The following is a 13,038-nucleotide window of genomic DNA, read 5'->3' as shown; positions in this document are numbered from 1 at the left end:
CCTAAGAAAGGCAGCGTCGGCTTCTGTTTTGTTCCCTGCAAGGAATTCCGTCGCATGCGATTCCAAGGTGGTTCGCTTCGGGTTGTAACTCTTGATGAGTTCCTCAGCCCGCTCTAGCAACTCACGACGCTTTCCACCCATCACGAGCGTTCGCTAGCGGTGCAACGGCCGATAGTGCAAGATTTGTTTGATACCTTCTGTACAATTTCCGTCCACTTGACCTTTCGTATCTCCCTCAAGCCTGAAGCTAAAGGAAGCCACTTAAACTCCCCCCTCGAAGGGAGGCTGAGCTCGATTGAATTGAGAATGCCAGAATGAAGGCCGGCGGACTGCGCTTGGATGGCGCAGCCACCTCAGCAGGGACTCGGACGGAGGAGGGTAGGGCACTGCGGCAGGGGGGGTGCTTCATCCGTGCCAGTGCCGAAGGAGGGTGGTGGGCGGGCTCAAAAAATAAGCCGCGCCATCCCGGGGCCCGGGGAAGCGGCGAGCTGGGCGAGGACCACCACAGCCAGCAGTTACATTTGGCTGGATGATGATACTATAGTATCGCTGCTCTCCGAGATATCATATTCAGAAAGGAAGCTCGGCGTGTGGACATCCGTCCGCTTGGCCTTTCGTGGCCCCCATTAGGCTGATAATTTAAGGAAGACAAAGGAGAAGTCGGGCCCCATTGATTATAAATGCCCTGAGCGGAGGCCAACGAACCACGCTTGGGATGCGCGGCCACCTCGGCGAGCAGGATCCACCAGAGTAAACCATCGATAATCGGCGACGGCTTATCCACAGCCACTCTACTCATATGATCAAGTTGGGCGATTGCAGTCTCAAGGTGGCCCATCAAAATCATTAGACTCTTCCAATGGTTGGAGCGCTTCACTAATTAGGTGATCTATCTCACTAGCTCGTTACCGGAAATATATATTACCGCCGTAAAGGCAATTTCAGTCCACTTTGCCAGTCAGGTCCCGCTCGCCTTGTGGCTAGGGAAACCTTGGGGTCCGGAATAGGGAGCTAGTCCAGATGAGAGTAAGCTCAGGGTGATTATGTTGTGCCGTAAAATAGTCCAGGTCGCGCCTTGGCCGTTCGTAGCTGTCACGGGACTCAAACGCAAGCTATGAGCCTTGCACCGGTCCATTCTAAATGGTGGTGGAAAAGCGAGTCTGGGGCAGTCTAAAAGTAGCACGAAGAGTCGGTGTATGCCCGCGATTAGGATAGAAGAAGCAGAGCACAGCATTCAGGCTGGATTCTCGAGAGAGTCGCATGTCCGCACCCTCGAGGTAGCCCACAAGGGACAGGACTTGCTAATGTAAATCAAAAGCACAATGCGCAGTGCATTGCGCACATGGCGTGGGAGAAATTCCCCTCGCGCAACAGGCAGCTGGCGAGTTGCTGATGCAATAGCGAGTAACATGGGAGCTGCCTTAGGCTTGAGCCAAGAAGAGGGACCACCTCGTGTTGGTCCCTTGTGGAGTCAATTCCAATAATTGCTGTGGCGTAATTTGCCCAGGCTAGGGCCGCTATAGCCTCACACGGAAGCCAGGCGGGCAAGAAGCGATGCTCAAAACTGGCCTCTTTGCAAATATGTTTAAGGATATCACACGCGTGGTCAAAATTACATTGCAACAAAGCTACTGAACCTAGGGCAATACGTGCCAGCCACGAAGACATGAGAACAGGGTCCCATTTTGAGACGCTAGTATTTATGGATCCAGGCTGGACTTGAAGCGCAAGTGCCTGTGCGAAAGGTAAGACTTCATGATGTTTCCAAATCTCGAAGACACGGATATTTTGATACTTCCATATCGCAATGTAGTGAGTGCCCTGAATTCATGTCCCCGCTGTTTGAATGCATTGGTTTCCCCTGGATGTTTCCACTACGATTGGTCAGATCAGCAAGGCTGTTCGTCACCTCACACCATCGTGCGTGAACAAGAAGCTGTCTGTGGCCTCCTAAAAGATGCGAACTAAGCTCCCTGACTTGTTGATACCGAGCTTTGGCTGTTTTGCTTTCCCCACGTCGCTGGTGGAGAACAGCAATGTTCGTGAGAATGAGAATACGCTGGGCGGAGAAATGCGACAACAAGGCCTGAAAACCAAGTTCAGACGTGTTCCGAATCTGCCAGCGAAGGGATCGAAGGCTATAGAGAGCGTCGACGAGCTGCAACTCTGACCCAAAGCTATTGCCACCGTCACTCTCGTCCGCCGCAATAGCCGCCCTGGCGAGTATGTGTGTGTGGTCTAGCTGCACACTCGCGATAAGCTGCCTTCGTTTGATTGGTGTGCCCCGCTTCACCTCATTGAGCATGGCAAGATTAAAACGCAGCGTCGGTGATGTAGGGTTAGTGTGGATGCCATGTAAAAGCGCCTGCTTTGCAACAAAAGCTACCTGGTAGGGTCATGGTCGTCAGGTTTTGAGATCAAATGACACTGTGAGAAAGGGCCTCATCACGCGCGGCACTTCCCTTGACCCAGGAGCGGAGCATATCAGGCCAAAGACGAAGATAATGTTTCCAAGTACACAGTCTTGTCACACGTGCTTTCCAATGCAGCATCGATGAATCCGGGTTTAGCGTAGGAGAAGAGTTTTGTTCAATCTCATCAGAAAGTTTGTGGAGGGACAGACCAAGGCCGCTGAATGTCACCGCAAGCTGATCGAAGGTCAGGGTCTTCCGAGCGAGAGCAAGAACTTGAACGTACCTGACGCATTTACATCACAGGAGGAAGCTTGTGATAATACAGTACAGACATTGTTGCAGATTTCGTCCAGTGGCCCAGGTGGAAATATATCAATCCTCGTTGCAATGATAGTATCACCGAACGATTACTTTTCTTGCGTGCTTTACTCGCAATTGAGAATCTCCCGAATGGCCCGTTGAGTGTGCGTCGATCCCAGAGACAGTCATCTGGACTGACTTGACCGAGAGTCGGAAGCGTGTAGATATCTGAGTCCGCAGGCGATTCCGCAACTTCAACTTTTCCCAGTCCTAGTTCGACTGCCAAAGCTTCATCAACGTCGCACAGTGACTGATGGGAAAATGTGCTATTCCAAGCACCAACTATCGTGCGATTGAGAAGCCTGAGTGCGAAGCAAGTGATGACGCAGGGCTCTTATCAAGAAAACACGGTCACGAACGCAGAAGCCAAAACTTGAGAACCTGCTCGTTGTCGCATGTTTTTACATTTATGCAGTCCTCCAGACTCGCCACCGATGATAGTAGAGCCTGGTTCTGTGTCACAACTCAGCAATGGACGTAATAACGCAACCGTCCGTGAGAAATCAGACCTCGCACTCCAAAAGTCGGATGCCATCGCATAACAGATACCACGATTGTACCTAGAATCTTGACATACCAAAACTTCTCAGATATCACTGATTACGCTAAACGCACAGGGCCAATGCTAGCATCGTCACCTCAGCCCGACCCACCAGGGAAGAATTCAAGGAAAATCTTGGCACCTCATTCATCGCAATCGCCTCGTTCAGGTTGGTCAAAGCCTCGACAGTATTTTTACCCAGCTGGAAAAAGAGAACCGCACGATTCACATAAGCCCTCGTGCAAAGTGGTTCGATGTGCAACACTGCATCAAAATCAGCAAAAGCTAGAGCAAAGTTACCTCCTGCGATGTGTAATGCGGCGCGTGTGAGGCGAGCACTTATGAGAGTGGGGTTTTGCTTGATAGCCTCGCTGATCTCTTCAATATTTAGCAAGCCAAGAGCTTCACTATGGCGCGCACCTTCCCGAGAGAGGTTGACTAAAGCAGGCTCCTCACTTGTTAACTGCAGGCTGGTTGTTTCCGTGGACTCGATCGCAGGTGAGTCTTGTTCGTCGTGCAATAAAAAGGGAACGGTCGAGCAGAGAGCGTTGTGATTTGCATTCGGTATTCCGACCTGCATTAAATTATTTTCAGGGTGTGATTGAGCATTGGTCACTCTTGTCTCTAATGGGAGTGGTTCCCGGATCTGTGGCGTACCATTGGCTGTTTTCTTTTCAAGCTTGAGCCTCATAGCTACTCTGAAAATTGACAGGTGGTAATATACCAGGGCCCTTCCAAGCTGTGCGGTAGAAAGCGACATGCAAGCAGCAAGGCTGTTCGATTTTATGATTCTTTTAGACCGCTGAGGGCGTCTGTGCCGATCAGCTAGGTCGTATGCGACAATTCTTGCATCAGTCGGCAAGCATTGAGACTGTAATATAGCCGTGTATGCTGTGATTGCATTTGAAAATGATTTGAGTGCAGCTGCTGAATGACCCAATCCCGCGTAGGCTCTCGCACGAAGATGATAAATGCGTGCCCTTTGCTCCGTATCGATATCACTAGAAGTCTGATCGGTGATATTTAAAAAACATAATGCTCGTTGAAACTTCCCGGCGAGGAGCGAAGTCTCTACCAGGCCCATCATCGCGCAATGTCGGTTTCGGACACTCGGTACCGCATCATGCACCAGATGCTCGTTATACCAGGCTAAATCTGGCTCATGCCAATGATCCAGTGTGGCAAAGCTCTTGGGAAGTGCCTGCTCGAATGCGGCAGCAGCCTTCAGGGGGTGATTGCGGGCGAGTTCGAGCTGACCTATCCACCCATGTGCCCGCGTGCTTTGAACCATAGCATCAGAACCGCGAGCGACACTGCCAGCAGTATTGAGGCAGACAGCATCAGTAGCTTGATTGGAGAAAAAAATAAAGCTCTCAACAGCATTTGCAGCGACATGCATCGTGGCGAGTCTTCCGAGTCTTGATGTGGAGTAACCTAACAACCTTGCAAGTTTCCACCAAGCGCCCAAAGTCAAAACTCATGTGCAATACCTCGAAGCCGATGTAAAGTTGCAGATGCAGGGAATGTGTGGCAGAGGTGGCTGTATTGGCGCGTACATCCGTGCCAGTCGCCTCGATGTGCATAGCAAGTTGCGAGTAGAAGCCTAGCCCGCAGGTCGCTTGGCGACGCGATTGCCTATAATACAATGACGAAGGCCGCTTAGCTGCAAATTCAGGGCGTATGAAATGTCAAGGGACGATGCATACAACCTGGGCCTTTCTGGCAGCGCACATTCCAGACTCAAAGTCATGCATGTGATCAATAAATATTGCAGCACGCGCTATTTGCGCCTCCGGAAATGGTGTCAGTTGCGTAGACGCGTTATAGAGATCTCGGAGCGCACCAGCTATATTGCCGCTAGCTCCTCGGAGATCGGCACGGGCGAAATTGGCATCGAAACTATACGGATCGAGGATCAAGGCAGTTTCAATCCGGTGGTTTGCAACAAACAACTTCTGATTATCAGGGAATGGCCCTTGGTCTGAAACAGCGCGTTTTTGAACCCCAGTCTGCTGGCGTTCATTTATTGTCTGTGCCATAGCAAGGAGGGTGTGTGCCAATGCTTCAGATCGTTGCTGTACTGACCGAATACGTGGCTTGGATTTGTGGGCCAATGAAAAAAGATTAATCGCTTCTGTAGCCTCAACTTCAGCCCCATCGAAGCAGTTCGTGCTGAACAGTATGCGCGCTACCTGTAACATGGCACTTCAAATCACGTGGTGACCATAACTACGCGCCTGAAGGATTGCTGTTGCCGAGAGTGCAGCCACGTGGGATGCTGATTCGTGGCATTTTAAATTCTCGCCTTCGAGTATTGATCTCGAAATGCGGCGCAGATCAGACACTTGCTTCAAGATCTCATCTTGATCTTGCTGTGGAATAGGGGATTCCTGTGGAGTCCTGGGTCGCTGCAGCTTGGCACGATTCATATAAAGCCGAGCTAGCAGGATATTGCCATAGCGTATCATGAGGTTGAGAGGTACATGCCGAAGCATTTTGGTCTCAACTGCGATAACGAACGCTTTGAAAACCAAGTTAGATGCATTTTTGAGGCTAGTCGATTGCTTTGTTCGAGTGCCCGTGTCTGCATGTGTCTGTAGATCCAATGGCATCATTTGGTTTTCCAGGCACATTGATGGTTGCAACAATACGCAATTAATTCCCGCCTCGTCCACGAGCAAATCTCCAAGGGACCAAAGCAGTCGCCAATCACGTGGTCGCGTCTTCATCGCAGCTTCGAGCTCTATACGAGCGCTAGATACTTGATTGAGGCCTCGAAAAACACCAGCGCGAAGCAAATTTGGGTCATCATCGAAGCTGATGCCACCTCCTACACGAAACTTTTCAGTTACTGCCCCATCGCATTTCCGTCCAAGCTTTGCATCTATGAGGGCGAACCTAGCTTGCTCATTGGCATCGCGGTCCGTAAGACCAGTCACCAGCATGGCATTGCTCAGATTTAGCCTCGCATGTGCGCGTCGTGCATACGCCCATGATAGTGATAGGGTTGCGACGCCACGGCGTTGCACGGTCAATGTGCAGTCCGCAATAAGTTGATGCCAAACCCGGAGCTTCAGCCAACAGGCAGCACGAAGCTCTAATGCAGGGGTTACATACGTTGAGACTGCTGATGTAATGATCGCGGAGCAAGCTAGTACACAATGTTGCCAGTAGCCACCTTCATAAGAACCTTTGGCTTGGGTGAAGACCTGAGTTGCCCACTCGGCCGCATCAGGAATTACGTTAATTACACTTGTGGCAACATCAAGTGACGCCCTTATAAGAGGCGGCCGCACAACCAATTTGTCATGTTCGACTCCTATTCCCAAAAAGATAAGGCGCTCAGGGTCGTCTTCACTATGTGCATTTCTCGTAGCGGCCGCTGCAACAGCTCGCAACTCAGCTTTGGCACGCCGTGCTGCCGCTTTAAGACGTATGGCTTTGCTAGATCGAGCCTCAGACTCAAGCTTGCTGGATTGAGGCACGCACCCGGACACCTGCGAAGCTGATTCGCTTTGCGCTCCGCTGCTCGGTCCTGGTATTTCTGCCGCCATGGTGTGGTCGGGCACGGCAACGAGTACAGGCAGATCACTATACTGCAGATCCTCAGATTCAGATCCAGATGCTGAGCTTACAGGAGGCTCTCGATGCAAAATTAGATCTTCTCTTCTGCCGAGCACATGTTCCTCTTTTATTATCGACAGGTTTGATTTCCCTTCCTCTGGGAGAGGAGGAGACATCAATATAGCAGACTCAATTATCACTGGGGATGACTGCACATTCATATTCGATTTTTTGGGTGGCGTTTGGAAGTCCTCCTCGTCGACCTTTTCCTGGTCTGATGGTGGAGAGAGTGAGTACTCTGCTGCTGTCGTCGGACTCTCAGAGCAATCAATAACTATATTTTGAGAAGCCTCTAGCTCTGGTAAAACTTCTCCATCATCGAGATCTTCAGTTCCCCGTTCAAACGCCAGGGCTGCCATGGATAAAGTGGCAACCTTTGGTGTGGGCGGCTCTTGATGCATTCCGCGATGCACTGCTGGACGAATAAAAAGAGTTGAAGGTTCTATGGATAGTTCCAAGTGCCCCCTCATAGGACGGTCCGATACAGTCGGTACTTTGGCGAGGTCAATGCCACGGCGCACCGCATTGAGAAGGAGTGACACCGGCGTTTTTTGGTGAGTTATCCTTTCTTCAAGTGGAATGAGCCGGTCCAACACGGTTTGTGCGAAATGTAAATCCTTGTCTTCGGATTGGAAGTGCCATTCTTTTCCCGCGTAAGCTTCTCTTCCCCCAATCCCTTCTGTAGTTAGTAGGCTTATGTCACTGTAATTACCAGGGAATGGCACTTGAGTCCTCAGGAGCGCAGTGTGTCTAGCTGGCTTAGGCGACCCTCGTGGCGTTGCACAGATTGCATCACCCAAGAGGGCTAGTCGGGGCTGCTTCCTGGGCTGCGATATAAACGTTGGCGTCTCCGACGGGCCTTCACGAACAGGCCCGAATCCGTGCACCATCCGGAATAATCCCAGGTTTTAAAGAGTTCACTCAGCTCGCCCTCGGGCGCCGCGAAGGCTTTGGGGGCGCGCAGTGCGCTCACGGAGGGACGCGTTTCCCCGGTTCGACCCTGTGGCCACTCAATTCTACATTCGAGCGGCCACTCAATTCGCGCGCGCAGTCGACCCTCGACCTCCACTCTGAGATACAAGATATAGAATGATATAGGATAATAATAGTTGGATTAGGGGCTGGGCACACCCAGCTCGGGGACCGGCCTAGTCTAGGACCCCCAGGAAAAGAATAGGGCCGGCTGGATAGGAGAAGCTTTTCCTGGGTGCGCTCCAGGCGCACAAATATAGAAGAGTGTAGCCGGGATCCTACTAGTAGATCCGAGTCACCGACTACTTAGATAAAGTGAGCATATTGAAGTACAAGGTGAAGAGCAACGATGCAAAGAATACAGACTGACCTTGCTATCTCTCTGTCTCTCTCTATCTCTCTATCTCAATGATTATACTAGGCTACAGTACGCTACTCTACTACTACCTTACTACCATCATGCTAGTACTGTACCTACCCTAGTTAGGCTCTCCTTCCCGTTCCCCCCCTTTATAATCAGTTACTATATGATGACTGCGCTACCATAAGGTAGCACACTGAGCTTCCCCTCTCTCACCCACTACACTCATCCTGCTGACAAGCTCATCCGTGATTGCCATAAGAGTGGCCAGGATGACGCGCCTTTTCAATTGGCTGGCACTGGAGACGCCCAGGTGCAGGAACCCCGGCCGGTTTGGACCGCGGATTTCCGTGACAAAGTCTTCAGTGCATGAGAAAAAAAATTAGCAAATAACCCGCCACATTTATTGGTTCCAAGTAACTTAGTTCCAACATAGTTTCCTTTTTCAAAAGGTTGTATGGGGGCCTAGGTTTGGCTCGATCTCTCCTCTGATCAAACAACGCGCCAACATCCACCTAGATGAGGGGAAGATGCTGCCCTTTAAGTGAGGCTTGTGCAGCGTGGCGTGTAGGCGCATTTCCACTACCCTGAATGATAGCTGGGTCGGATGATATTATCCGCGGGCAAATGGCAACTGAAAAAGAATGCATCGAGAGGTTTGTTAGAGTTGTTCGGCAGCTAGGTGCTAACGCGCTGAAATTTCGTGCTCTTGGCTCGCGACAGCTGCGTTCGCTGATCACCACGATCGCTCGGGGATTAGATAATTCAGACCGTATCTTGATGCTGACTCGCCTAGCAGACTTTAGTCACGCGTGTGTTGTAAAATCACTGAGACGTGACCGTTTGATTGGGCTCGGTATGTTGAGATCAATGTTCGAAGTCGAAGTATATCGAAGCGTCGAAGGGCGGGTTGGCGCATTGAACTTGTTGTATGATGTGCTGGAGGCGGACCGCGCATCTGATTATGATACTCAAAGCGTCGGTGCCGCTTCGGCACTTCTGGGAAAGCTTTCAGCTACTGCAGTGTTGAAGCCAGAGGTTGACTTACTTGTTATAAGATATCTAGTGCCAGCGTTAGATTGGTTGGTTGATCCTCGCTACGAAATCAGGCGGTATGCGGGAGCACTCATCCTGTTTCAATTCCTTTCCAGTGCACCTACTATGATCTACGGTGTTCGTGACTTCAGTATACTCCTGGAACGCCTTTGGTCTGCTCTAATTGATAGTTCCCTTGTCGTACGGGAGGCGGCATCGCTTGCTACTTCAGGCATACTTCAAAACTCACAGCTGCGTCAAGGCGACGGCCAGGTTATTCAGCTCTACAAGGCAGCAACGGGTCTCATCTCTCTAGGATTGACGGGGGATGCTTCCAGAAGTCAAATCCACGCTGCAGTTCTCCTGCTTCGTATGGTGCTTAAGCATGTTTCTTCCTGTATGCGCCATTCTTATCGACCAACCCTCTCTTGGCCAATGCTCCACTTAAGTGATTCTGAACAAGCCTCGTGGTGTCATGCTTTGCTTAGTACCCGTGGAGCAGGCGCCAAGGATGGTGCTGTACAAGCCATTGCTCTTGAGACGATTCCATTACTCTCTCTCTTCGTTCGAGAGCCTTTACTCCCGCGCTCCGAGGCGGCCAAGGCCATTCTAGGCACATTGAGAATGGGCGCAGAGAGCAGAGTTGGCTACCTAGCGCTCGGCCGACTATCGATGGTAGTTGCAAGCTCCTTCCTCCTGAGGTCGGTTAAAGACTCATCAGTGTTGGAAAATATCACCAGCGCCGTCATCTGCCGCCTCAATGCGGAGAACATGAGTGTACATTGCTATAATGAAATTGTGTTATGCTTAGCGATGGTCATAAAAAGTACAAGCTATTTCCATACTTCACTAAGCCATAGCATAACGCATCAAATCACTCTAAGCCTACCATCCATCTTCGACAAGACTTTCAGCCCAAGCGTCGTCTACATTGCCACAATCATCTTCGAAACGCTTCCAGCTCTTTCAGAAGCCTTACAGCAGTGTATTTTCTCCGAACTCATGCTTGTCATACACAATGTGTCAACTGAAATACTGACAATAAATGAAGGGATTGTGCAACCTACCTGCAAATTAGAGCACCGTATGGAGGCTAAGTCAGAGCACCGTAGGTTCTACCTCACCTATGGCATGTCTTTTCGCGCCCTTGGGATATTGGAGTGCTCCATTCACAATTACATGTACCGTGCAATTGCATCTACAATTGTTGGCGGCTTTGGATTGGCCGACGCAGCTTTCCGCTACGAAATTGCACTATTGTGTTTTAGGTGTCTAGAACTAGCCATTGATAGTGCCAAGGCACTGAACGCTGAGATCGGCACTATGATAGAGCGCTTAATTTGGATTGCATCGGCAGACGCCTGTGTTCACATTCGCAGCATGATTGCATCCAAACTTTCGTCAATTTGCAAAATAGAGACAACATCAAGTCCGAGATTGTTGGGCATTTTCTATCGCTTCCTGAGCAGGTGCGAGTTGCAAGTGAAACAAGTTGGTGGGCAGATCCTTGCCAGCCACCCAGCACATGACTTATTTACAGTGTCTACATTCCTGAACACCTTTGTTGGAGTGGCAATGCCAACCATAAAGCTAGAGCACGCAAATCCCCAGCAGGTTGCGCTCTGCTCACCAGCGTGCAGCGCATTCTCAAGCCGAAGCGAACGTTCACTTGCGAACGCATTAGAGTATGCTCACTTTGCTTCTGTCAAAAGCGGGACTGCAGTTGGCCAGCATGCCACGCCACTCCTCATACCTGTACTTGAGCTTTTCCAGATCACCAAGTCACGTCATGTAGCGAAACTTGCCGCAGAAATCATTGGGGATTTATCTGCGGTCGTCAGTGCGCAGAGCTTTGCGTTGGTAGAGGGCGCATTACCTCGAATGGTTGACCTTCTGTGTCACAAACCTTCAACATTAGAGGGTGGTGAACGTGCGCTTGTCCGGGCGTTGGCCCAAGTTGTAAACTCAACTGGGGCAGTTGCGACACCAGTCTGCTGGCGTTGTGGTCAGCTAGTTGACGTCTTGTGGAAACAGTATCACTCCGTGGTCTACAGAAACAGACTGTTCCACCCTACTTGGGAGTCTAGGTGCAATTTCTCCATACATGGTTAGTCAAATGCGACATGACAGAGCCACAATGTGCATCTCAGCTGATGTCCGACAGCTGCATAGTTCGATTCAGCAAAACGTCAATTTTTGGGCTGATTCCAGCTTTAAGGGTGGCCTTATCTTCAGATCGGATACAGGCTCGAGAATACATCCGTTCATTATTAGTATGGAGCATGGTATCTTCAAGCAACATCACATGCTATCCATAGAAGAACACTGCCAACAAGCTTCATTCAACACTGTGCTGGGTATGATGAGTAAATCCCCTGAGCTGAAAAAACAAGCACTTCTTGCGCTGGTACAAGTGTGCCGCACGTTCCATCATAGTTCTCTGTCCCTCGGCACCGCCATCAATTATCTGATGAGCATGCTTGTGGCCGCTCCAGGTGGTAATCTAAACCCCCTCGTCATCGGTAGCGCCAACCTTACCAGTGAAATGCTCCTGCAAAGTTTGAGCCAAATTTTGTCTCGTGCCGCACCGAGCCTGGTTGCCCGCAGTTGCCAACTCGATCGTGTGACACGTGCACTTGCCCATCATTGGTCCTGCTCGATATCTGGTGGGGGTGGGATTATTGCCGTGGTCATTGTACTGAAGCTGAAAATGCGGAGGCATTTATTTTCGGCCCTCTTGTCACGTGTGCTGCCACCCATGCTGGGTCAAGTTGAATGTAGTCCGTTCCGCGTGGCACGTTCGACAGATTTACTTTCTGAAACGATTGCTTCAAGTGAACAGCTACAAACTGTCCTATCTTTCCTTATGTGTCGTAGCGTATTCCATTATCACCGCTTTCCTGGCACACAATGCTTGATGATGATCTGCGCCCTCCGACTCATTCATCGGATGACAAGCTCATCGGGATTGTCGCAAATAATTCCATCCTTTCTCTTTAGACTAATTGATTTGATCAACCCACGCAGGGTTACTCAGATTCATGGTACTCTCGAATTCATTAACGATGATTATTTATTTTTGGAAATTATGATAGGCGGCTTGGTGGTCGCAGCTAAACATCTTGGATTGCGATTCATGCCCTATGTAGCATCCATAAGCTCTGCTTTGACTGCATGGCTCAAGCTATTTGAGAATACAACAGGAACACTGCGATCTGCCCTTACTGAGTCATTTTTGGTCTGTTCTACAAGCAGAATCTCCCCAGCAGTCAGAGTCCACAGTGCCGCCGTAGCCATTGCTGAATATTGTGGAATGGTGCGTGCAATCGCCATGGGCGATGTGCCGCCTCTGTCAAAGAGGCTTCTGTATGTTTTGGATGGTGCATACGACGAAATCATTCTTGATATGGCCACCTGCAGATTATCAAATAGACAACCGCCAGAAGGATTAGACATGGCAGCGTTGCCCCGGAGTCCCTCAATAGTGCCCGCTGACTGGACTTTCGAAATTAACGCACTTCTTACATCGGAGGATTGGACAGAGTGGATGCGACGTGTGACAGTTGAGCTTCTGCGCGAATCTGACTTACCACACCTGCGCGCGTGTACAACAGTCGGCGAGATACACCAGCCATCTGCATTCCGATTATTCCAGGTTGCAACTCTCGCGGTGATGCATACCTACGATTCCGTTCGAACGCCGACTGGCTTGGCGCGAAAGATACTCAGAG

General features: G+C 50.3%; 1 protein-coding gene across 1 annotated transcript in view; it reads right to left on the bottom strand.

Moving 5' to 3' along the window:
- AURANDRAFT_66197 (hypothetical protein) overlaps window positions 1–8,372 on the bottom strand; it is a gene marked incomplete at both ends in the record, with an annotated part of 10,429 nt that extends 2,057 nt beyond the window's left edge. The window contains 16 exons of the mRNA XM_009041306.1: window positions 520–538; window positions 597–876; window positions 1,617–1,734; window positions 1,910–2,386; window positions 2,427–2,697; window positions 2,815–2,942; window positions 2,974–3,076; window positions 3,148–3,227; window positions 3,265–3,334; window positions 3,390–4,324; window positions 4,424–4,749; window positions 4,793–4,950; window positions 5,047–5,507; window positions 5,532–7,766; window positions 7,805–8,009; window positions 8,359–8,372. Of these exons, the coding sequence (XP_009039554.1) occupies window positions 520–538; window positions 597–876; window positions 1,617–1,734; window positions 1,910–2,386; window positions 2,427–2,697; window positions 2,815–2,942; window positions 2,974–3,076; window positions 3,148–3,227; window positions 3,265–3,334; window positions 3,390–4,324; window positions 4,424–4,749; window positions 4,793–4,950; window positions 5,047–5,507; window positions 5,532–7,766; window positions 7,805–8,009; window positions 8,359–8,372 (5,880 nt within the window). The remainder of the gene's footprint in view (window positions 1–519; window positions 539–596; window positions 877–1,616; window positions 1,735–1,909; window positions 2,387–2,426; window positions 2,698–2,814; window positions 2,943–2,973; window positions 3,077–3,147; window positions 3,228–3,264; window positions 3,335–3,389; window positions 4,325–4,423; window positions 4,750–4,792; window positions 4,951–5,046; window positions 5,508–5,531; window positions 7,767–7,804; window positions 8,010–8,358) is intronic.
- Window positions 8,373–13,038: the final 4,666 nt, after the last annotated feature.

The sequence above is a fragment of the Aureococcus anophagefferens genome, assembly GCF_000186865.1.
Source record: "Aureococcus anophagefferens unplaced genomic scaffold AURANscaffold_20, whole genome shotgun sequence".
NCBI lineage: Eukaryota > Pelagophyceae > Pelagomonadales > Pelagomonadaceae > Aureococcus > Aureococcus anophagefferens.
The sequence above is the reverse complement of the archived record's forward strand: the minus strand, read 5'-3'. Positions and strand labels throughout refer to the sequence as shown.